Consider the following 22596-nt stretch of genomic DNA (forward strand, 5'->3'; position numbering starts at 1 on the left):
AGAGATACGTCATGCCAGATACGTCGCTTTTGTATGGTGCCAGTTTGGTGTATCTGTTACTTTTGATTTTGGCTAGATACGTCGTTTGGTTTTCTCATATATCAAAACGGTGTATCTATCAGTAAAGTTGTAAACATCAAAATAGTTAGATACGTCGTTTCGAATAATATGCTTAGTTACACAAATTAAGCAATAAATCATCAAACAGTGATGTGGATTCTTCAATTTGCTTTATGAATCATGCATGCAGCAGTAAACCCGGATTTGTTTACATTCTCGAGTTACGTCGGATTGAAAAGTTATGCTTGAAATCTTCACCGCGAGATGCACGAAGGTGTTCCGGACTGTTGTTTCAATAGAGGTAATAAACTATAGAGGAAGAATGTCGCTGGCGTCGCTGCCGGAACATCTTTTGCTGGCGGGGATAGGCAGGGATATAAATGTCAAAGCGAAAAAGTATGCAGTTTGACAGGTAGATACCCGGGATGTTTGCGAAAGAGAACAAAGGGAACAGCAGCGACATTCGTCCTCTATAGTTTTTAACTCTATTGTTGTTTCTAACGATCTGCCGTAAACCGTCGATGAAGGAGCACCGCTGTGTTGTATATGTGTACCTTATCGGAGTTTTTCGACCAAGCGAATAGCAGCTTGTAGAACATTGAATAAGGTTCACTTCGAAGCTGCTATGCAGTGTTTCGTGTTGTGGAGATGGCTACAATCAATGTGCTTGAATACCGCGAGTCAGACATGGGCAAAACACCAAACCGTGCCGCACCGGTGGCGTGTTTGCCCGTAAACACACCACAGTGTGTGTTCATATCACCACCTTCGTTCAGCTTCTACTGATGAACACGCAGTGCGACTGGCGAAACACTCGTGTCGGTATTATAACTCGAGCCTCAGTTTCGGCTCCGTGTTTCAGTTTTGGTTGGGCACGGAGGCCGAGTGTTTCCGATTGTATGAAACACCAAAGCAGTGAGCTCGGCCACAGTGTGTGGTAGCTTGGCTGCATCAGAGCCTCTGAGTCAGAAGGGACGAGAAAGACCAGGGTTCGTAATTTTCGTTTCAGCGATACGAAATACATATGGCTATTCTCACGGCGGCGGGAGAGCTTATTTTCACTATTTTGCTTGAGTTACACTTCTCCCCTGTAACCGTGTGTTACAAGATTTAAGGATTTTTAAAATGTGCTATATGTTTATTTTGGATACTGTCACGTCCCTTAGGTTATTAGGTGTTGGGTTAGTATTAAAATGTAATAAAATTGTATGTTTGTTAGTAGGGTTAGTTGTTTTTAAATTTCAAATATGTAAAACACTACAACAGTATAGAATGGGGACAAGTGGAGGACATATTTAACATACAGAGTGGGTACAACAACACATATCCTAGCGGGCGTAGACTGATACAAAGGGGTGGTAACAATAACCGTCTCAGAATAGGATAGCAAGGATTGAGGCGCAATGAAAATCCGCCATCCTGCAGAAAGTATCTGGCGTTCGTGTGCTTCGGATCGAAAATTTTAATAAAGAAAGTGTTCCTTGAAAGTTTTTAAAGTGAGTGGTGAAGTGATACGGGATAGATAGTTGTTCAATCAGGTATGTGTTAGCTTCTGAATGCTTCATTTAGACCTGCCTTACCACCTTATTGCTTAAACTAGAGTTGCGCTAGTACGGCTAGTTTATAAAATCTATCTCCGTTGCCCTCACAGGACCTTTTGTGGTACCTTACGGTACTCCACCGCCATTTTGTACACCAACTCGTAGAGTTGGTGAAGCACACGACTCGGCCTAGTGGTCCCTAGTTGGCCACTACGCCTAAAGCGTAAAAGAGAGTAACCCCGCTCTGGTCTTGCGAGGCCATAATCGTTAAGGAGCGAATTCCTCGGGCCCCGAAAGGCGCCCTAACCGCCAAAGAGGACCCCTCTCGGCAGAGTCAATCCGGCCTTGTCCTGGGCTCTGTCGATCTTCGAAAAAGAGGGAAGACGCCAGTGAGACAGACAGATCGCACCGTCAAGCCAAGACGATCTGTTCGCACGATCCACCAAGCTATTACGACCACCAAATCACCACCACAAGCCGTCGATCCGCCGGCGGACAGGCAGTCCAGCCCGCTACAGCATCGGCAAGCGCTCGACCACCAACCAATACACCAGGCCAAGCACAACCAACAGCAGCAGTACCGGTACGTCCTCAATTTCTCAATGAAACACCCACTCTACACCCACAATCTACAATAGTTTCCAATAAATACCACCCACACCATTAAAGTAGTAAATTTGCAATAAAACCAATAGTTTCAATTCCATAGTTCCATATTTGTAATACCATAACCCAAGTAAGGTGACAGTGTCTGCACGTTGGTCGTGAAGCCCCTCCGATTGCCCAGTAGTAAGCCGACCTTGAGACACAGCTCCAAGGGTCACTTGCTGCTGCAGTTTTACCGCGAGTTTTGCCCGGGTAACACTTGGCGCCCAACTACAACACACGAAAGGTAATCGGAGGATTGTGTAGAATTTAAAAATCTGAAGATTTTTTAACAGGCGGCAGGAGAGTACGCAAACTGTCGGTTAGCGTAGGATCCGTGCACTTTGCAACACCGCTCGAAACATATTAGGAACTTTTTTTAAATTGAAAGACAGTGGCCAGTTTGGTGAGTCGGAAAAGAGCGCTAAAGCTTTTGCGCCAAAGAAAAATTAGTTAAAATTTCTAAAATTGAACTTCGACAAATAACACGATTAGAATAAATAACTAAATTGATAAAGGTCCTGAATTGAACATCAAAATACACAAAACACAAAATCTACTACATTTATTTTCGTTTGATTTTCTAGTTTAAGTTGTTAGTGAATTTTTCTGTAAATATTTTATTGCGTTTTTATTTTTGAACTTTGAACTTTTTCCTAGTGTTAGTGTAACTGAATTGAATTTTATTTGCTTTTTTAAAATGGATTTCCAATCGTTGCTTTTACAATATCGTTCGATGAACACTGATCATCTGCTCGATGACGAGTTGGAGTATGAACTGGTCATTCGCGGAGTTGAATACTCAAGCGGGGAATCGCGTGACCTGAAGAAACGGAAATTGCGGCACAAGCTGAAAGAGCAACGCGAAATTAGTGATTTTTCAATGGAAGTGATAGATTCTGAGGAAGGATGCAAGAAAGAGCTGATGCAGGTAAAGGAGAAGTTGACCAAGATCCGCGATAAGCTTGAGAACAGTAGGACGAAGAAAACCGATATGTCGGCAGTGCAAACCAGGTTGATTCACCTGTACTACCGATCGGATAGGCTGAAGGATATGGTAGATGTAAAAGGGTTAGAAGACGAGGTTTTGAGGCTGTTGAGTTCCTCACGGAACGAAAGTCGTGATGCAGGTCAAACTGTAGACGACAGAATCAGTAGGAATCTGATGGGTCTTAGTATCCAAGAAAATGACGACCCCGGTGATGTAGATTGGCAGGAGGAAGACTATTCAAGTGGAAGTACTCGCGAAGATAAACGGAAAAAGAAAGTAGGCAGAAAGAAGAGGATTGGCAAGAAGGCGAAAGCGAAAGCGATTAGCCCAAAGAAAAAGATTAGTAAAGCGAAAAGTGTAGGGAAGTCTGAAGAAATGCTTAAGAAGTTGATTGATCATGTGGACAGCTACATTGAGGAACGACTAAGCAGAATGAGCGAGGAAAGGGATAGAAAATCGTCCGGGTCTGTCGAATCACACGAAGATGTACATCACGTAGTCCAGTTAGGCAAGAAAATGGGAAGTAGGGAAGAGAAAAAGCAGCTTCAAAAGGAAAGGTTTGTCGACAGCGAGATTGAAGAGGAAAGTGTTTCGGAAGCGGAGTCAGGAAGCTCGCGAGGACTCAGGCGTAGACCTCGGTCAGTAGCAGATTGGAAACTGCGATACGACGGGAAGGACGATGGGAAGAAGCCGAACAAGTTCATCGAAGAGGTGGAATTCATGGCGGAAGCGGAGGGCCTGAGTAAACGGATGTTGTTCAGCGAGGCCATTCACCTGTTTGCGGGAGATGCCAGGACGTGGTACATGGACGGCAAAAGGAACAGGGATTTCTGCAACTGGGGCGAGCTTGTTGCGGAATTGAAGTTGGAGTTTCAGCCTCCGGATATGGACTTCCACTACGAGCAACAGGCTGCGCAGCGGAGACAAAGGCGTGCTGAGAAGTTCCAGGACTACTACAATGCGGTAGTCGAAATCTTCCGCTACATGGCTGTTCCGCCGTCGGAGGAAAGGCAGTTCGACATCGTCTTCCGCAACCTTCGGTCCGACTACAAAAACGTGTTGGTTGTGAAAGGAGTCCGGACCTTGAAAGCCCTTCGACAGTGGGGAAGGAAGCTGGACTCGGTCAACATGTGGATGTACAGGGGCAGAGACCAGGAATCTACGCAGAAACCGGCTCAGGTGCATGAAGTTTCAGCGAAACCATTCCAGAGTAGGAACCAGTCCGGTGGAAAAACCGGGAAGGCATCAGATCCACCTCAAGGTAGTAGAGAGCAGAATCGTCCGAGCTGGAAAAGAACTCCGGATAAACCAGGATCATTCCCACCGAGGAAGCAGAGTGCTCCAGCCGACGAAGAATGTAAGGAAAGTCAACCGGAATCAAGCAGGCAGGCGTTGGAAAAACGAGTCGCGGAGTACAAGGTTCCGGATAGGACAACGTGATTTAACTGCAGAGGAAAGTTCCACTACCATTCAGCGTGTTTAGCTCCGAAGGAAGTCTTTTGTACCGTTTGTGGCTTCCACAATTATAGGAGGGACAATTGCCCATATTGTGCAAAAAACCCGAAAGGATCGGCGTAGGAGGTCGTCGAGTCCCATTGAAAAAGCCTCCGACAGTATTCGTTCCATATTGCTCGGATGTTAGTGAGTTGCTCGTGGAGGTAGAAGGAGATAATCGGCCATTTGCAGGTGTAGCTGTGTTGGGTTTGCGATTAGTGGGATTATTGGACAGCGGAGCGCAGGTATCCATCCTAGGAACCGGTAGTGAGAGTTTGATTCGAAAGCTGAAGTTGAAGGTTTTCAGCACCGAAACGAAGGTTACAACAGCGGGAGGAAATCAGTTGGCAGTTAAAGGCTACGTGAACCTGCCAGTAACTTTTGAAGGTCAAACGCGGATTCTCACTACATTGGTGGCTCCTTCGATGAAGCGGAGGCTCATATTAGGTATGAACTTCTGGAGGTTGTTCAATATTCAACCCACAGTCCAGAACTGCTTGGAGGATCGCGAAGTTGCCGAGGCCGAGCGAGTAGAGTTGGAAGAAGCTAGTATGCTGACTCAGGAGCAGAAGGGTCGTCTGGCAGAGGTGAAGAACAGTTTTAAGGCATTTGTCAACGGAGGACCCTTGGAAACTACATCGTTAATCAGCCACAAAATCGAATTCGAGGAGAGTTTTCAGAACGCGCCTCCTGTACGTCTGAACCCATACCCTTGGTCCCCGGAAGTACAACGGAATGTGAACGAGGAGCTGGACAAGTGGATAGCATCAGGAGTGGTTGAGCGATCGAGCAGCGATTGGGCCTTATTGATCGTCCCCGTAATGAAGAAAACCGAGGAAGACGGACAGCAGAAAATCAAGGTTCGGATGTGCCTAGATGCGAGAAAGTTGAACGAGAGGGCTCGACGGGATGCGTATCCACTGCCGCATCAGGATAGAATCTTGGGCAGATTAGGTTCGTCGAAATACCTGACAACCATCGATTTGTCCAAAGCTTTTTGGCAAATCCCTTTGGATGAGGACTCGAGGAAATACACGGCGTTCAGGGTTTTCGGGCGAGGACTGTTCCAGTTTACCCGGCTACCGTTCGGACTGGTCAACAGCCCAGCAACGTTATCGAGGCTGATGGATCAGGTCCTGGGTTACGGGGAACTGGAACCCAACGTTTTCGTATACCTGGACGATATTGTTGTTGCCAGTAACTCGTTTGACGAACATGTACGGACTTTGGAGGAGGTAGCGAGGCGACTGAACGCGGCAAATTTGTCGATTAACTTGGATAAATCAAAATTTTGCGTTCCAGAGTTGCCGTACCTCGGGTTCATTCTTTCGGAAAGCGGAGTCCGTCCGAACCCCGATAAGGTTGAAGCGATCGTCAACTTCGAGAGACCATCCTCAATTCGCTCACTCAGAAGGTTTTTGGGGATGGTTAATTACTATCGTCGCTTTATTGACTGTTTTAGCGAAGTGACCACTCCCCTGACGGATCTCCTGAAGGGAAAACCTAAGGTCGTGAGTTGGAATCCCAAAGCGGAAAAGGCGTTCAACATTTTGAAGGAGAAACTGATAACTGCACCGGTTCTGGCTAACCCGCGATTCGACTTGCCGTTCAAAATTCAAACCGACGCCAGTGACCTGGCGATTGCCGGTATTTTGACGCAGGAAGTCGAAGGAGCAGAACACGTCGTTGCTTACTACTCGCGGAAGCTCACCACGTCGCAAAGGGCTTGGAAAGCGGCAGAAAAGGAAGGTCTGGCTGCGTTGGAATCGATTGAACGGTTTCGGCCTTATGTAGAGGGAACCCGATTCACGCTCATCACAGACTCTTCGGCGCTTTCGTTCATTATGAACACGAAATGGAAGCCCTCGTCAAAGCTGAGCCGCTGGAGTATTCTATTGCAGCAGTACGACATGGTGGTCCAGCATAGAAAGGGGTCAGAAAACATAGTTGCGGACGCCCTTTCCAGGTCGGTAGAGGTGCTAGACGTCAGTAAGGATAACGACTGGTATGTAAAGCAGTTTCGCAAAGTCGAGCAAGATCCGGAAAGCTATGTAGACTTTAAAATTGAAGAACGGAAGCTGTTTAAATTTGTGTCGGTAGCATCGGACGTATTGGACTATCGATTCGAATGGAAGCTATGCGTACCGGAGGATCTGAGAGAGTCTGTGCTACGGCAGGAACACGATGACGTCCTTCACCCAGGATACGAGAAGACCTTGCAGCGAATCAAAATCAGGTACTACTGGCCAAAAATGGCAGTAGATACCAAGCGTCACGTGCAGGCTTGTACCACGTGCAAGCAATGCAAGCCGACAAATGCAGCATCAGCTCCAGAAATGGGTAAGCAAAAACTTACGGACCGGCCCGGCCATTCCAGATACTAGCTCTAGATTACATACAGAGCCTCCCTAGAAGCAAGAACGGGAACTGCCATTTGCTAGTCCTGATGGATATTTTTTCTAAATGGGTCATCCTAGTTCCTGTGAAAAGGATCGAGGCCAAAGGGGTGTGTAAGATAGTCGAGGATGTCTGGATCAGGCGATACGGAACTCCAGAAGTGGTCATTAGCGATAATGCCACGACCTTCACTGGAAAAGAGTTCCAATCTCTGCTGAAGGCGAGAGGCATCCGCCATTGGCCCAATTCGAGGCACCACAGCCAAGCAAATCCTGTGGAGCGGACCAACAGGACGATCAACGCGTGTTTGCGCACCTACATGCAGACCGACCAGCGGATTTGGGACACCAGGGTCGCTGATATCGAGGAGCTGATTAACACTACTGTTCATGCTTCGACCGGGTTCACTCCATACCGGATTTTGTACGGACATGAGAAGGTCTTGAAAGGAGAAGAGCATAGGCGGGAAAGAGATGAAGGAGACCTGTCGATAGAGGCAAGAGAAGAATACAGGAAAGAAGTAGGAGGAAAACTATCTGAAAAGGTGAAAGAAAACTTGGAAAAGAGTGATGAAAAGAGTAGAAAGGTGTATAATTTGCGGCATAAGAAGTTTGCTCCAGCTTACCGGATTGGCCAGAAGGTGTTCAAACGTAACTTCCGGCAGTCCTCAGCAGTAGAGCATTACAATGCCAAATATGGGCCTCTGTACACGCCGTGCATCGTTATCGCGAAACGGGGAAGCAGCTCGTACGAGGTAGCAGACGAAACCGGCCGTAGTCTCGGTGTATTTTCCGCCAGTGATCTGCGTCCGGGTAATGAGCAGGATATGAATTCCTAAAATAAAATTGAGGAGTTATTTAAGAAAGGCGAGAAATGAAGAAGGATACTAGGTCATTGTTAGCTGTGTCCATCGTTGTGTGTAGGTCGTCGTCGTCGTCACCATTTCACTTTGTGTTCGTTAGTCCAGGTCATCTTAGAACCAAAGGGAAGTTTAAGTTTCATTGATCGTCGTGTTATCATCGTGTTGTGAATTATAGTTGAATGTTGTCGTCCGAATTGCCGTCATTCATCATTTCGTTTCCTACGTCGTTGTCGTCCACATCGTCAACGCTGGTTGCATAGTTCCATCGTCGTCGTCAGTATTTATATCACGTCATCGTCAAGAGCATCGTCCAGTCACAATTATGTCCTCATTGTGATAACCGCCTAATTCGTCGTTGTGGTCAATGTCAATGTTGTCGTCGTTGGTCATAAATTGAGGGCAAATGCAATCATAGCAAACACGGTTGGTGTCTTTGCTGTTTATATGTAGTCTGTTTGTAGATTGCCTATGAAAGAGAAAGAGATACTTAAAATACCAATGTAAATCAATCCGGATTGAAGAATCATGAGTCTATTGTTGTGCGCAGACAATAAGACTGAGTACTAAAATTAGGAAAATAGGAGGAGAGGAATAGAATAGGGTCGAAGAGTAGAAACATTTGTCTACTGTAATATGTACCGCACCATACCTGATCAGCATCTTAATTAATTCCAAATGAACGGATATCCTTCCTAGAGTTGTTCCCTATCCACCAGGTGGCCAACTGGTGGAACAAACCTAGAAAAGAGAAGTTCAATCAGCCTAACAAAGAGTAGATATGAAACGAGTTCACTTATCTTGCAATAATACGCTGATCAACGTAGATCAGCAATCCATCCGTGCTCCATACTGCAGGGATCGGTACGCGCGCGGTAACACATCGAGGTAGACTAAATCGTATTCGTCATTCGTAGACCCTCATACCCGAACGTGATGAGGAAGTATAACGGATTGAGTGTAGTAGAAACTCACCAAAGATGTTCATTCCGGTGCTCATAGGCGCACATAGGCACAGTTAGGGACCACAACGTGCTTAATTATAGCAAATTTTATTTGAAATTTCGCTTTTAGTTACACAAGGTTTTAACGTGTTATGTCGTCGTCGTAAACTTATAGATATTTTAACTACTACGTAACGTTTTTAATTTTAATTTGTTGTGAATATATTTGGTAATTGTCTTGATGTTTTTAATTGATTTTAATTTGTTTTGTGAAGGAAAATAAATGTTTTAACGTGTTCCAACATTTATTTTTCCGAGGTGGGGGGATAGTGTAACCGTGTGTTACAAGATTTAAGGATTTTTAAAATGTGCTATATGTTTATTTTGGATACTGTCACGTCCCTTAGGTTATTAGGTGTTGGGTTAGTAGGGTTAATTATATTAAAATGTAATAAAATTGTATGTTTGTTAGTAGGGTTAGTTGTTTTTAAATTTAAAATATGTAAAACACTACAACAGTATAGAGTGGGGACAAGTGGAGGACATATTTAACATACAGAGTGGGTACAACAACACATATCCTAGCGGGCGTAGACTGATACAAAGGGGTGGTAACAATAACCGTCTCAGAATAGGATAGCAAGGATTGAGGCGCAATGAAAATCTGCCATCCTGCAGAAAGTATCTGGCGTTCGTGTGCTTCGGATCGAAAATTTTAATAAAGAAAGTGTTCCTTGAAAGTTTTTAAAGTGAGTGGTGAAGTGATACGGGATAGATAGTTGTTCAATCAGGTATGTGTTAGCTTCTGAATGCTTCATTTAGACCTGCCTTACCACCTTATTGCTTAAACTAGAGTTGCGCTAGTACGGCTAGTTTATAAAATCTATCTCCGTTGCCCTCACAGGACCTTTTGTGGTACCTTACGGTACTCCACCGCCATTTTGTACACCAACTCGTAGAGTTGGTGAAGCACACGACTCGGCCTAGTGGTCCCTAGTTGGCCACTACGCCTAAAGCGTAAAAGAGAGTAACCCCGCTCTGGTCTTGCGAGGCCATAATCGTTAAGGAGCGAATTCCTCGGGCCCCGAAAGGCGCCCTAACCGCCAAAGAGGACCCCTCTCGGCAGAGTCAATCCGGCCTTGTCCTGGGCTCTGTCGATCTTCGACAAAGAGGGAAGACGCCAGTGAGACAGACAGATCGCACCGTCAAGCCAAGACGATCTGTTCGCACGATCCACCAAGCTATTACGACCACCAAATCACCACCACAAGCCGTCGATCCGCCGGCGGACAGGCAGTCCAGCCCGCTACAGCATCGGCGAGCGCTCGTCCACCGACCAATACACCAGGCCAAGCACAACCAACAGCAGCAGTACCGGTACGTCCTCAATTTCTCAATGAAACACCCACTCTACACCCACAATCTACAATAGTTTCCAATAAATACCACCCACACCATTAAAGTAGTAAATTTGCAATAAAACCAATAGTTTCAATTCCATAGTTCCATATTTGTAATACCATAACCCAAGTAAGGTGACAGTGTCTGCACGTTGGTCGTGAAGCCCCTCCGATTGCCCAGTAGTAAGCCGACCTTGAGACACAGCTCCAAGGGTCACTTGCTGCTGCAGTTTTACCGCGAGTTTTGCCCGGGTAACACCCCTCCAGCACTTCTTTCGAGAGTAGCGATTCATGATAACTGAAAATCGCTTCAACCTGCAGATAATTTCTTTTCGTTCTGTTAAATTTTCTCTCACCCAATTTTCACGAAAATCTTTTCAAAGCAGATTAACAAAAACTGTGCCCGCGACGGGATTCGAACCTGGAGCATTACTAAAAACATACGCGACACGCGCACTCTATCCACACCGCCACGCCAACCACACAGAGGGTGTAGAAAATATAATGCATAAAACCAATCATCGTCGACGTCATATGAGTCAAGGAAAGACAACGTAATCGGCAGACAAAGGGCAAACGAAATTTTCGCACCTTTGGGAGTGAGTGAAAAAATGTTTTCGCTCTGCTCTTTGTGTGGGAGATTTCTCAAGCCAGATTTTCGCTGAAAATTGGCGTAAGGGAGAATTCTATTTTCGTGAGAATGAGCGAAAATTCCGACCGCTGAGAAAGACACAAAAGGAGCCGCCAAGTACTTCACTCTCGTCGTCGACCAACAGCAACGGCACCGAGAGCTTGAACTCGCACGAGTGTTTTGCATAATCGGAAACACTCGGGCTCCGTGTTACCCGAAGCGTCAAACACCGTGCCCAGTGCCTGAGCACCGCCACCGACACCGGTGTTGAGCCAGACACAGTGCGTGTTCGTTCTGAAACACGGAGAGGTTCTCCGGGAGAGCTAGGCGGTGGCTTGGCACCCACGGTGGTGTGTTTGAGCATCGACTCCTCGTGCAGTGCAGTGTTTGGACATGTCTGCCGCGAGTTGCTCCCACAGAGGCAACGTGTAATGCATTTTTCAAAGCGCCTTGGTGCCACGTTGAAACAATACAGACACTTTGTTTGCGAGCTGATCAATATCTCTTTGTGTAAAATACGTTCAAGAGTGCAAACAACATTCATTCTTAAGGACATATATGAGCGAATCCAAAGATGGCTGTCACAATGGCTGCCTTGCAAATACAGAAAGCACGGATCTCGTCATCCAAGCAACAGAGCTAAAAAAGCAATGAGTACCCTTGCTCACTCGTGGTAAACATTGAGTAGCATGTTCGTTTTCGATCATTTCGTGGATGACCAGATCGGTGCTCTCAAAAACGCGAGTCAAAAATGCACCTGGACGCGCTCCCATTTCACCTTAACATCTCTCAACTTAGGCTAGGTATTTTAGGCAAACAGAACCTAATGCGTGTGTTGTTAAAGTCATCAAACTGTTTGTTGTACGCGAAATCAGTGGATGTAAAATTTGGACATAGGAAAAGTAAGCGGAAATCTAAAGATATTTTGTAAAGATTCCGTTGATCTATAGCGTTACGGGGGGGAGTGTTGCGCAGAATTGCGCTCTGTAGATTTCAATATTTCAATTACATGCACACCATTTAGGAGTTTCCTATATGACAATGCTTGATAGCTGAATGGCTTAAAAAGACAATGTAATTAAATCATTTAGTGAGGAGGTCACGGTTGGACACCAGATAGATGTTTTCACTATAATCCCATCGAATTTGTATGTTTCATTTAATATTTATTGTAATATTATTTAACTGAATAAATAATACTTGCAGCTTTGTAGCAGGTCCAATAGCAATTATGTGTTTGCTTCATAGTTATCTGCTAAAAGAGTTTTTTTTTTTAAATATTCTTCAAAACATCCCTAAACAACTCTTGAAATGTTACAAATGTAATCATAACTCAGTTTCAAACTTCTTTAGCAAAATGAGGTTTCAGAATAGAAATTGTTGTTCAAACTACTTCAGTCCTGTGCGCCTGTGATGAGCTGAACTACGGAGGAAATATTATGGGTTAAACCTTAACCCTCATAAGATGTTAGGGCCACAGACAAACAGACGTAACACCTTGAACGATTTTCGTGAAAATCCATCGCCCCGTTCACACTACCATCACCTGGTGGAAAAGTTGCACGAATCACTGTGTTGTGCCATATCGTCAACAGAAGGCGCTAGTGTGAAACGTCAAACGCATAGAAAAACGATGCGCGCGCCTCTGGTTGTGAAAGCCACGACTATGAAAATTTAAAATGATCGTTAAAAGCATGGTCGATGGAAATTTCGCAAGTGTTACGTCTGTTTGTCTGTGTTAGGGCTTTCGCACCACGATGGCGTGATGTACGTTCAACGTACCTGTCTGGGTAATTTTGATCCCAACATCCTACTAGAGTTAATCCACTTAAAAATCGCTTTTCGGACTTTTTGTCTTTGCTAAGAGATAACTGGTGTGAGTGGTGGCACCCTGTGGTACCTTATATTGCCATTTAAAAATTGAAAGTTTTGAACAGTGACAACTACTAGGTATAATGCCACCTAGATTTTTGAGAATTAAGAAAAACCAAAACTATATAGTGCTCCGATTGTCGTGAAACTTGGTGGGTATGGGTTCCCGAGCAGATTCCAACAACAAAATAACAGCAAATCGAAAACATGATTTATATTCAGCAACAAATTGATATCACATTTTGATATCATTTTATCTTTACTTAATTTGATTTCTAATTTTGCTTTCGGTTTGCTGTCATTTTGAATTAATGTAAATATTTAGTGTTACAGTAGTTTTTAAATCTTTAAGTAAACTATGTGAAGTAATTCCAGGGATATATCATTAGTGCAATTGTATTATTGCATTTAGGGTTTGATATCAACCGAAAAACTCTACATTTGACGCTTTTTCATTTTTCTTGCGCTGTTAACAAAAACAGTTATCAATTTGCTATCATCGATAGCAGGAATGGTTTTCAATTTGCTGTCACAGGAACATTTTTCAGCTCTCATTTTTGATGTTTTAACCGTTAAAACGACCAAAACGACATCAGCCTGAGTTATTGCGAATTTTTTGTATAGTTTTTCTTTCGTTGCGCAATTTGCGCGCCGGGCAGTTACGCGCAGCTCCACTCCGGTTGCGCGCAGCCAATCAGGAGCAAGAAAGCAGACGACCTCAGACGACGTCGTTGCGCGCCAAAGCACGTTTCCATTGTCTGCGACCAAAACAAACATCGACGCTCGCCCACCGGCTGATTGTTGTTGTTGATAACTTACGTGGAAGGGTAGGTTCACTAATTATGGTCCCTTTCGAGTTTTTTTTTAATGAGACGGAAATAAATCAATATTTTCTGGAATGGTTGCTGGTTCGATTAGTTGTGACATTATTTGTTGCATTCAGTCTTGTACTGATCGCACACGGTCGATACCGGTTGGGTATGATTTAAGTAATGCAAATATGGATACTGCCCATGCTATGAGATTCACCCTTGCGCACAACTGACTGACAGATCGGTAAAAGTGTGAAACGAAATTTTTTCTTGCTAAGCGCAATATCAAAATTTGCAATATCACAACATCAAAATTAGTTTTCAATTTGCTATCAGACTTTGCTCGGGTTTGTAGTTCTTCGGAAAATTTTGTCTTTAGGGGGGGGTGATAAAAATATAAAACCAGGGTACCCCTTTGGTCCCAAGATATTAATATTATACATAATCATTTGCATAATAGTATGCTTCGACACCTTGTATAATTTGCTCGACCATATTAAGGATTAAAGAGCTTTCGCGGTCCGTCATAGCGACATAGTTCACTTGTTTGCATAACTAGGTGTAATATGATGGATTGACACTGTGAACTGTGTGAAAGTACGAAGGAAGGGAAACGTTGGTTATGAAAAAATCGGAGAAAAAAGAAGGGGCCAAAGATTGAATCCAGAAGCTTCTGCACACGAATTAAAAACGGTAGCCACTAGCTCATTAGGGGATATTCTTAATTAATTTGAAAAATTTATAACTTACCTGAGGATAGTTTTCGTAAAAATGAATATTCTTCAGAGCCTGTTGTAAGACGAGTTTGACTGAAAATATTAACAAAAATACAGTATACATTTTACTGCAATATGTAGTTTCAATATGTAACTGGCAGTTACTAACTGCCATTCTACGTATACATTTTCATGCGACATTTAAACGTAGAGTGGCAGATATCTATCCACAACAGTTTACTAGCTTTGCAACATCGCTACAGAAGCTCTGCATTTGCATGCACTCAATCAATTACTCCTTGCCACGTGGTCGTGCTGCATAACTGACGGAAAGAAACACGTTTCCAATTTCCTTCCAAGACTGTAATCTATCTAGTATCTATATCTACTTGCAAACACTCCCACTGCAGTAGATACCTATTCTTCAAGTCGTACCAGCAAACATTGCGGATATCGAAATTTGCATATCTAACCAAACTTTTCCACCCCTACTACAGAGTTAGTTTATCGTTCACTCGGAGAAATTTTAATTCGGACCTACTACAACTGGAGGGGAAGGTGGTTTGATTCCTATCGACAGGATGTGGTTGAACTTGAAACCACCAGTGCTACCTATTGTTGAATGTTTCATTCACCTTTCTACCGGTAGCTATGCGGTTGCTTGCCACACACACAGTAGGTATGATGGGGATTGGAAGGAACCGAAGAAACTCAACAGGTGCCGGACCCTAAAAGTGAGGTTGGCTGTGTTTCAATTCGTGAATGGGTGAAAATGCCTCAATTCGACTGAAACATTAACGTGATAGTTTGATTGACTCCATGGATGGAAAACTGCCGAAGGGGTTGTATCCTATTGTGGCGTTGAGTGCGGGAAGTATCCAATACGGAAGCAGAAACATGATTCTATTTAAAGGTAAACGGTTAACTTTTGGCATGATGCGATCTACGAAGGAGTAGCGGTGGGAAATCTTATACAATATTTATTTACAATGGAATCTTATTTTACGCGGAATTATGAAATTTTTTAATAAAATATTTAATATGAAATTCCACGGCATTTGGATGGGATGGTTTGCCCTCTACAGATACATTGGTGAGCTCGTTCCATACTTTTAGCTGATTTCGTGTTATACACGGTTTTTGGTTTTTATTAATTCGTATTGTTTTCGTGTATCTGTATGTCACGATCTAGATTGAGAACTAGTCAATGGAAAATCATCAAAATATGAATTCGAATTCTTCAACAACAGACTTGCCATAATTACTCTTGCGACCACATTCTTTGTCTTGATAGCGTAACACGTTCCGTAGTGTAGCTGCGCACAACGTTGAGGAACTAAAGAGCTATAAATCTTGATATTCGATTGATTGTGCCCCATTGCAAATGATAGGCAATATAACCTAGACATGCTTACAAAATCACGATATGAGGAACCCCGTTGACAATCGAATTGATTTGGTGGGTTTGGATAGTTATGCCTGCCTGTAGGTCTATAGCATGTTGCGGAAGCTATTGAGTGTTGTGTGATCGAACCAACAATGTAAAAGGCAATTTTAAATCACCGGTTCGAACGATTGGCTATTACAGGAAAAAAAAAAACCTCATTAAGGAACTTACATCGGAACACGTCGTAGATCATGGAGAAAACTTTTCGCATTTCGAACTCATCGTCGAACGATACCTCGAGGGGTGGCTTTTTCAGCAGTCGGCCGGCGCGGGCAATGTCCTCCAGGCGCCACTGGTTGTACTCGTCGATGTTGCAAAAGTCGATCGGATTGTCCAGAAAGCAGCGGCGACGTTTGCGGCGGTACGCTGCCATATCTCCGCCCGGCGATGGCGACGAAAACGGTGACACCTCCTCGACGGATTTGGCTTTCGATTCCCATAAGGTGGTCTCTTTGAGGTCTAGCGAGGTTTTGAGTTGGCTGAAAATGGTCATGAATGTCACTCGAAATACTACCCAACAAACATTATTTCTGTACAATGGATGAATAAACCGCTCTTAAGCTCAATTTTTAAAATTTTAGCTGGATAAGCTGTTATTCAGCTTTCATTGTTACTTTGGTAGTTAACACCTATGTGGCTGAGCCTCAAAACTTCAAAAATCTGATTCTCAGCCGTTTCTCAACGAAAGTTAATGAATTTTTGGCAGTTGATCACAAAATCCTTCTAGTTTATGTAACCGGGATCATGGTTTTGGATTTTTTCGTTGTTCCGGATTCATGACCGGGGATACTGGGGTAACATCCTTATCAGATAGAGGTGCAACCTATAATTTGCCTTCGAAAACTAGCTTGCGACATATCAAACTTCATGATTTTGCAAAACAACAGTAGGGGTAGTCGGGGTAATTTGGCCAATGGGGCAATTTGAGCACCACTGGAAAATCACCTAAAATCTAGTAATTTATGAAAATCAATCAAGGAGCTCCAATACTGGCCTGATATTGAAGCGATTGAAACATTGGAACGAAGTAATTTAGTCTCATAGTAAATTAGAAAAATAAATTTTAAAATTGTTGGCCAAATTACCCCGACGACGGCTGAACAAAAACACCTCATAAGACTTCTCTTGTTTAAATACCTTAGATAACTTTCAAATTAGTTTGTTTTCTGTACACTTCAAGTTGATACTATATGATTCAACATCAAGCGAAGCATATTAAGTTTGTATTGCATTAGGCGATATAAATTCTTCATTGAAAATAGGGTGCTCATATTACCCCGACGCTTCAAAACCGACCCAAAAACAACACTTTTTTCAAAAATCATTTTTTGGCATTAAAACACGATTAGACTATGATATTTTTATGCAACTAGTATAGTATTATCAGAAACATTCTGATCATACGATGTACGAGAGATTCAACGTTGTTTTCTGCATCTTCAATCGACTTTTGCCTAAGGTGGCCAAATTACCCCGATTTACCCTATTGGACCAATCAGAACCGGTCAGTAGAAGTGGCCAGTGTATCCGAAACCTATAGAAACATGGTCCAATACTTGTTTTGCAAAATCATGAAGTTTGATATGTCGCAAGCTGGGTTTCAGAACCGGTCAGAAAGTGGCCACATCCCTAGGGGCGCCAGTTTTCCGGATCATCCGGAGAAGTGGTCAGTGGTCACTGTATCCAAAATTTCTGGAAACATGGTCCAATACTCTTATTTTGTAAAATCAAGAACCGGTCAGAAAGTGGCCACTTCCCTGTGGGCACCAGGTTTCCGGAACATCCGGAGAAGTGGCCAGTATATCCGAAATTTCTGGAAACATGGTCCAATACTCTTGTTTTGCAAAACCATAAAGTTTGATATGTCACAAGCTAGGTTTCAGAACCGAGCAGAAAGTGGCCACTTCCCTGGGGGCACCAGGTTTTCGGAACATCCGGAGAAGTGATTATTGTATCTGGAATCTCTAGAAACATGGTCCAATACTCTTGTTTTGCAAAATCATGAAGTTTGATATGCCACAAGCTAGTTTTCGAAGGCAAATTATAGGTAGTGCACCTCTATCTGATAAGGAGGTTACCCCAGTATCCCGGTCATAAATCCGGAACAACGGAAAAATCCGGAACCATGATACCGGTTACATAAACTAGAAGGATTTTATGATCCACTGTCAACATTTTATTAATTTTTGTTGAGAAACGGCTGAGAATTAGATTTTTGAAGTTTTGAGATTGGTTGCAAAATGAGGCTCAGGCACATGGGTGTTAATGTGTTTTAAAACGTTATAATTAGGTATTTTTGATATAGCATAAGGTATAAACTTATGTACGGGAAACTTCAAATAATACCCCAATTCACAAGGAGAGTGTTTCCTGCAATTTGTGAGGACGTCCCACTCACATGACCATCTTGCTAATCGGATCTTTGGTAATATATTGCATACTGCCAACATTTATTTTACTTCTGTATAGTTTCTCATTTTTAGAACGGTAACAATTTTTAATCTGAAAAACATGTTAATTATTTTGATTCCTTGATGAGCAGAACAGTCAGTGTATTGTATACAATGTATAACACATACATTACTAAGAAAAATATTGTTACATTAAAAAAAAAAACATTTTTTTCTCAAGTAGGGTGCGGGCACCGGTTTTGGCCAGTCTAAGAGAAATCATGTTTATAAAAATAACCAATAATCCTATGAAAACAACCAATGTGTCAAATGAAAGGTTTCAATCTATATTATGCCTCTTAAGAAAAATCAGAATATGGCGATTATCTGCCTCTGGCTGCTGATATAAGCGCGACAGTCACTAATCATAACAGCGTCACAAGATTTAAAAGTATATGTTTCCCTTATATGGGGTTTGACAGCAAGAACACTCATTCCACTGAGCCACTCTTGCCGTTCGTCACAAATACATTCAAAAATATCTGTCACTTCGCGAAACCCACGTGCTTTTGTTTTTGGCGGGAACACTTTTTCTTTTGTTTTGCCTTGCGACTGTCATGCGGCGGTATGCCTTGCGAGCGTACGACCGCCGCAGGAGTCTAATAAAAGATAAGCGCGACAATATTTTGAAGGAAAAATGCAAAAATCAAGCTAATACTTGATTTTTGTATTACAAGTGGCACTGGCCAAAATAGAAGCACTGCCGCAGTTTTGGCCATATTCTTAAGTTTGGTTTCTATTTTGGCCAATCACGTGTATTTCTTATGGGAGTGGCCAAATTAGAAGCACCCTGGCCAAAATAGATATATGGGAGCTGATTTTTTAAGGAAATATATTTTTTTCTTCAAGTTTTTAATCAAAATGTGTGGTTTTCACAGCTGTAATCATCATATTGTATTAGGATATAATAGTAAAAAAAAAAAAAATTACGCCGATTTAGATCGCAACAGGCTCAATACCGCACTATGGCTAAAACTCCGGACTGGCCAAAACTGAAGCTTCTACCCTATACCTTTACATTTCCAAATATGTATGCTTGTGAAAATCCTCCTGCTGATATGTCGTCTTCAAGAACTTCATTATCACTTTTTCTAGTACACCTAGACAATGGACATGTTCTCCTGAATCTTCCAGGTCGGCTAGATTTTCTCTCGGGATTAACCAAGGCTTTATTCACAGAGTTTCCCAAAGATGACAGAGATTTCTCCGGACATAAGTACATCGAGAGATTTAAATAGACATTTCTCCAAGAATTTCTTGAAACATCCCTCTTGTAGCTTTTGCAAAGACAATTCAATAAATTCAAAATCGAAGTCAACTGAGCAATTTTACCAATAATTGAACTGGTGTTGAATCGACTGTATGATACAATTCACTATTTTTGGCTACGTAGTCATAAAATGAACAAATATTTACCCCCTGAGGAAGACACAAACCCCGTGTCGAAACGTCGGGCAAATAATGAACGTCGTTTGTTCATTTTATGACTGCATAACCAAGAATAGTGAATTTCTACCAATGATTTCAATTTCCAAAGACGTTCTACAGAGTTTTTACATGTAATTTCTTCAAGGATTTCCGGAGTGATTTATTTGGAAATTTTAAGAATATTTTACTTCTTAGATTGATTCCAGTCCCTCTAGGTATTTCTCCAGAATTCTGTCAAGCAACAGTGTACATTTATCCAATAACTATTCCATAGATTCCTTCTTCAACGCATTCGTAAAAGTAATTTTAAAATTGTACATGTTTTAAAATACTTTCCTTATATTAGCGTAATGGTCAATTTTTATACAAAATGCAGTCAATATTAGTGCATAGTATCAAATTTTAGCAATATTTATGATACTTTTTATTATTTGGAACTTCAAGGCATGCTTCTGTTATGAAATATGATGGTATTCTATAGAAACCCTAAGGGCGTAACTCAAAATTTCGTCTAACGATTAAAAAAAATGTCCAGTGTAGGAATGATACAGAAAGAGAATGGTGTCAGGTTTTGATGGTATTTTTTGTTGATAATAACGGTACATGAAGCACCGTGTAGACTGAATCTCCCAAGAATTTCATTAGAAGTTCCTCTAGAGTCTTGCAGGAACCAATATGTATCTTAAAACGATATCATCAAAGAATTGACCGAAAATTCACCGGTGACCCAAATAACCACGGCACTGAAGCCTTATTGCATGCGGATATACGGTGTATTTAGAGCAATCATTACTTTGCATGAACACTTAAGGTTGATTTGGAAATGGCAATTATGCGACTGATTCAAGATTATACCAGTATAATCGTAATTTGATTCTATAATTGCCCATTTCCACTTTAAATCAGCCTTAAGTTTGCATGTAAAGTAATGATTGCTCTAAATACACCTTATATCAGCATGCAATAAGGCTTCAGCGCCGTGGTTACATGGGGAACTACAACATTTGAATTTTTAGCTTACTTGCACTAAAACGGACAAATTATGATATGAGGCAAAATGCAGCCTAAAATTTAAAACAGCAGTACGTCAACTAAATACTACTAAATTCCCTGACATTCCTTGACTTTGCAGGGGTTTCCAAGTAGTTGACACTCTAACTTTTCCAAAAAGACAATTCCCAGACTTAAAGTTTCATTTAGGAAAAGTTAGTAAAACGAACCATGGGTCTCTTTGAATACTTGCCGATTTACCGCTCCGGCAGTATGGGGTATACAGTAGAAATCCTCTACATAGAGATGAGCGGAAGTTACATTTGTCGATTCGGCAACGCTGTTTGTTTTGTTTACAACAGCTTCCAACACTTGCCACAAAGCTAGATGATCAAACTTTTTGCGTGACTTTGTTGTGGTGCAAGTTGTTTTGTTTGCGTTTGCTAATTATATTCGAACTTTTTTTCCCAAATTTTGAAAAAGATTACAGCGCAATCGAAAAAATCTGAAATGCATTGCAAAGAATAGTGCGAATCAAATCGGCAGAAGTGAATCAAGCAGCAGCAATGAAAGTTTTTTCGAGAAGAACAGCGACAAAAGTTTCTTCATGAGCATGAGCTCTTGAAAGCAGAATTAATTTAAATATTATCTTCTTACTAAATTTACATATGCCATCAAATTCTCGATAATACAAATAAATATTTGTAATATGTTTATTGTCGATTGCAATACCGTTCAAGCAACGCCTTCCAACAAACGATAAACATGTTCATTTGGCTCACACTTTGACAGTTCTCTCTGCTCGATGGCCGCCTCTGCACATCTCTATAGTCTATTTTACGAAACGACAACAGTGTTGATATTGATATTAACACTCACGGGCTTGGGCGCAACCTCCTGTCAAATTTTCATTCATGAAATGAGCGATCAGCTGATCCGAAACGTCTCGTAAAATGGCTCATAATGTAGGATTACTAGTATACAGTAGCTGTGACGCACAGACAAACAGACGTAATAATTCGAACATTTTTCGATTCAAATCATAGTCACGGGAACGTATTCGCCCAATGCTAAAAGAAACGAGTTTGGCCAATCATCAACTACGTGGCGGTAGTGAGCAAACATCAAACTCGAACAAGAAACGATGCGAGGTCAGTTGGCCAACTACACGCAGAAAAATGGCGCTTGTTTAAAACAATAAAACGCATGGTTGATTTTCAAACTGAGAATTTACTTATTCCAAAGTTATATTTCTTTGTTTTCATTTAGAGTTTATCGATAAAAACAACCGATTACCATCATTTCATACAACGTCAATAATTTCATTTGTTTCAACAAAATAAAAACCATAAACATGGTCCGAAAGCACTCACACATCTTTAAAATGCTTACCCCAACATCGCCACAACGAAGAAGGTGTAGCAAATCCATCACGCCAACTTCCAAGTGCAGCTTTGGACGTGATGAATAACGCGCAGGTACTCACGACAGCATCCACAAAAAGTTGCCCGGTTTCGCCTTTTTTGTCTTTTTTTAGTCGATCTCCTCCCCATCCGCTTACCGACGGTCTAAAAATAGATATCCGAGCTGCCGCTGCAGCTGCCGTCACCAACACAATCACATTCCGGGTTTGTTAGTTGCAAAAGTGCAGTCGTTTGAATCAATCCATTATTGCATGTTGAAAATACCATATCTCTGTTTGTTTCAACAAACTGTCAAAAATTTCGACAAATGAAAATATTTGTATAATCAAACCAATAGAACAGTTCAATTTAAACTAGAAATCAGTTTGTCGCTATAGTAAACTGAAAAATTGGTTGATTTGAACTAGAACTTAATTGTGTTTACAATTTATTTTTCTGCGTGTATGAAATTTTTAAATAGACCGTTAAATCGGTGTACGATAAGAATTACCAGAG

At 42.0% G+C, this 22596-nt stretch overlaps 2 protein-coding genes across 4 annotated transcripts in view; one reads left to right on the top strand and one right to left on the bottom strand.

Moving 5' to 3' along the window:
* Positions 1-22596, bottom strand: part of LOC109418830 (uncharacterized) — a 53037-nt gene that overhangs the window by 10373 nt on the left and 20068 nt on the right. For all 3 annotated transcript variants that reach the window (XM_062861138.1, XM_062861137.1, XM_019693065.3), the window contains exons 2-3: positions 15981-16288; positions 14397-14455 (exon numbers count right to left, since the gene is read on the bottom strand). In XM_062861138.1, the coding sequence (XP_062717122.1) occupies positions 14397-14455; positions 15981-16288 (367 nt within the window). The remainder of the gene's footprint in view (positions 1-14396; positions 14456-15980; positions 16289-22596) is intronic.
* On the top strand, positions 1315-5154 carry LOC134292202 (uncharacterized). The gene is made up of 2 exons (XM_062861135.1): positions 1315-1598; positions 1712-5154. The coding sequence occupies exon 2, from the start codon at positions 2947-2949 to the stop codon at positions 4675-4677; it is 1731 nt and encodes a 576-aa protein (XP_062717119.1). The 5' UTR covers positions 1315-1598; positions 1712-2946; the 3' UTR covers positions 4678-5154.

This window comes from Aedes albopictus, chromosome 3 (genome assembly GCF_035046485.1).
Source record: "Aedes albopictus strain Foshan chromosome 3, AalbF5, whole genome shotgun sequence".
NCBI lineage: Eukaryota > Metazoa > Arthropoda > Insecta > Diptera > Culicidae > Aedes > Aedes albopictus.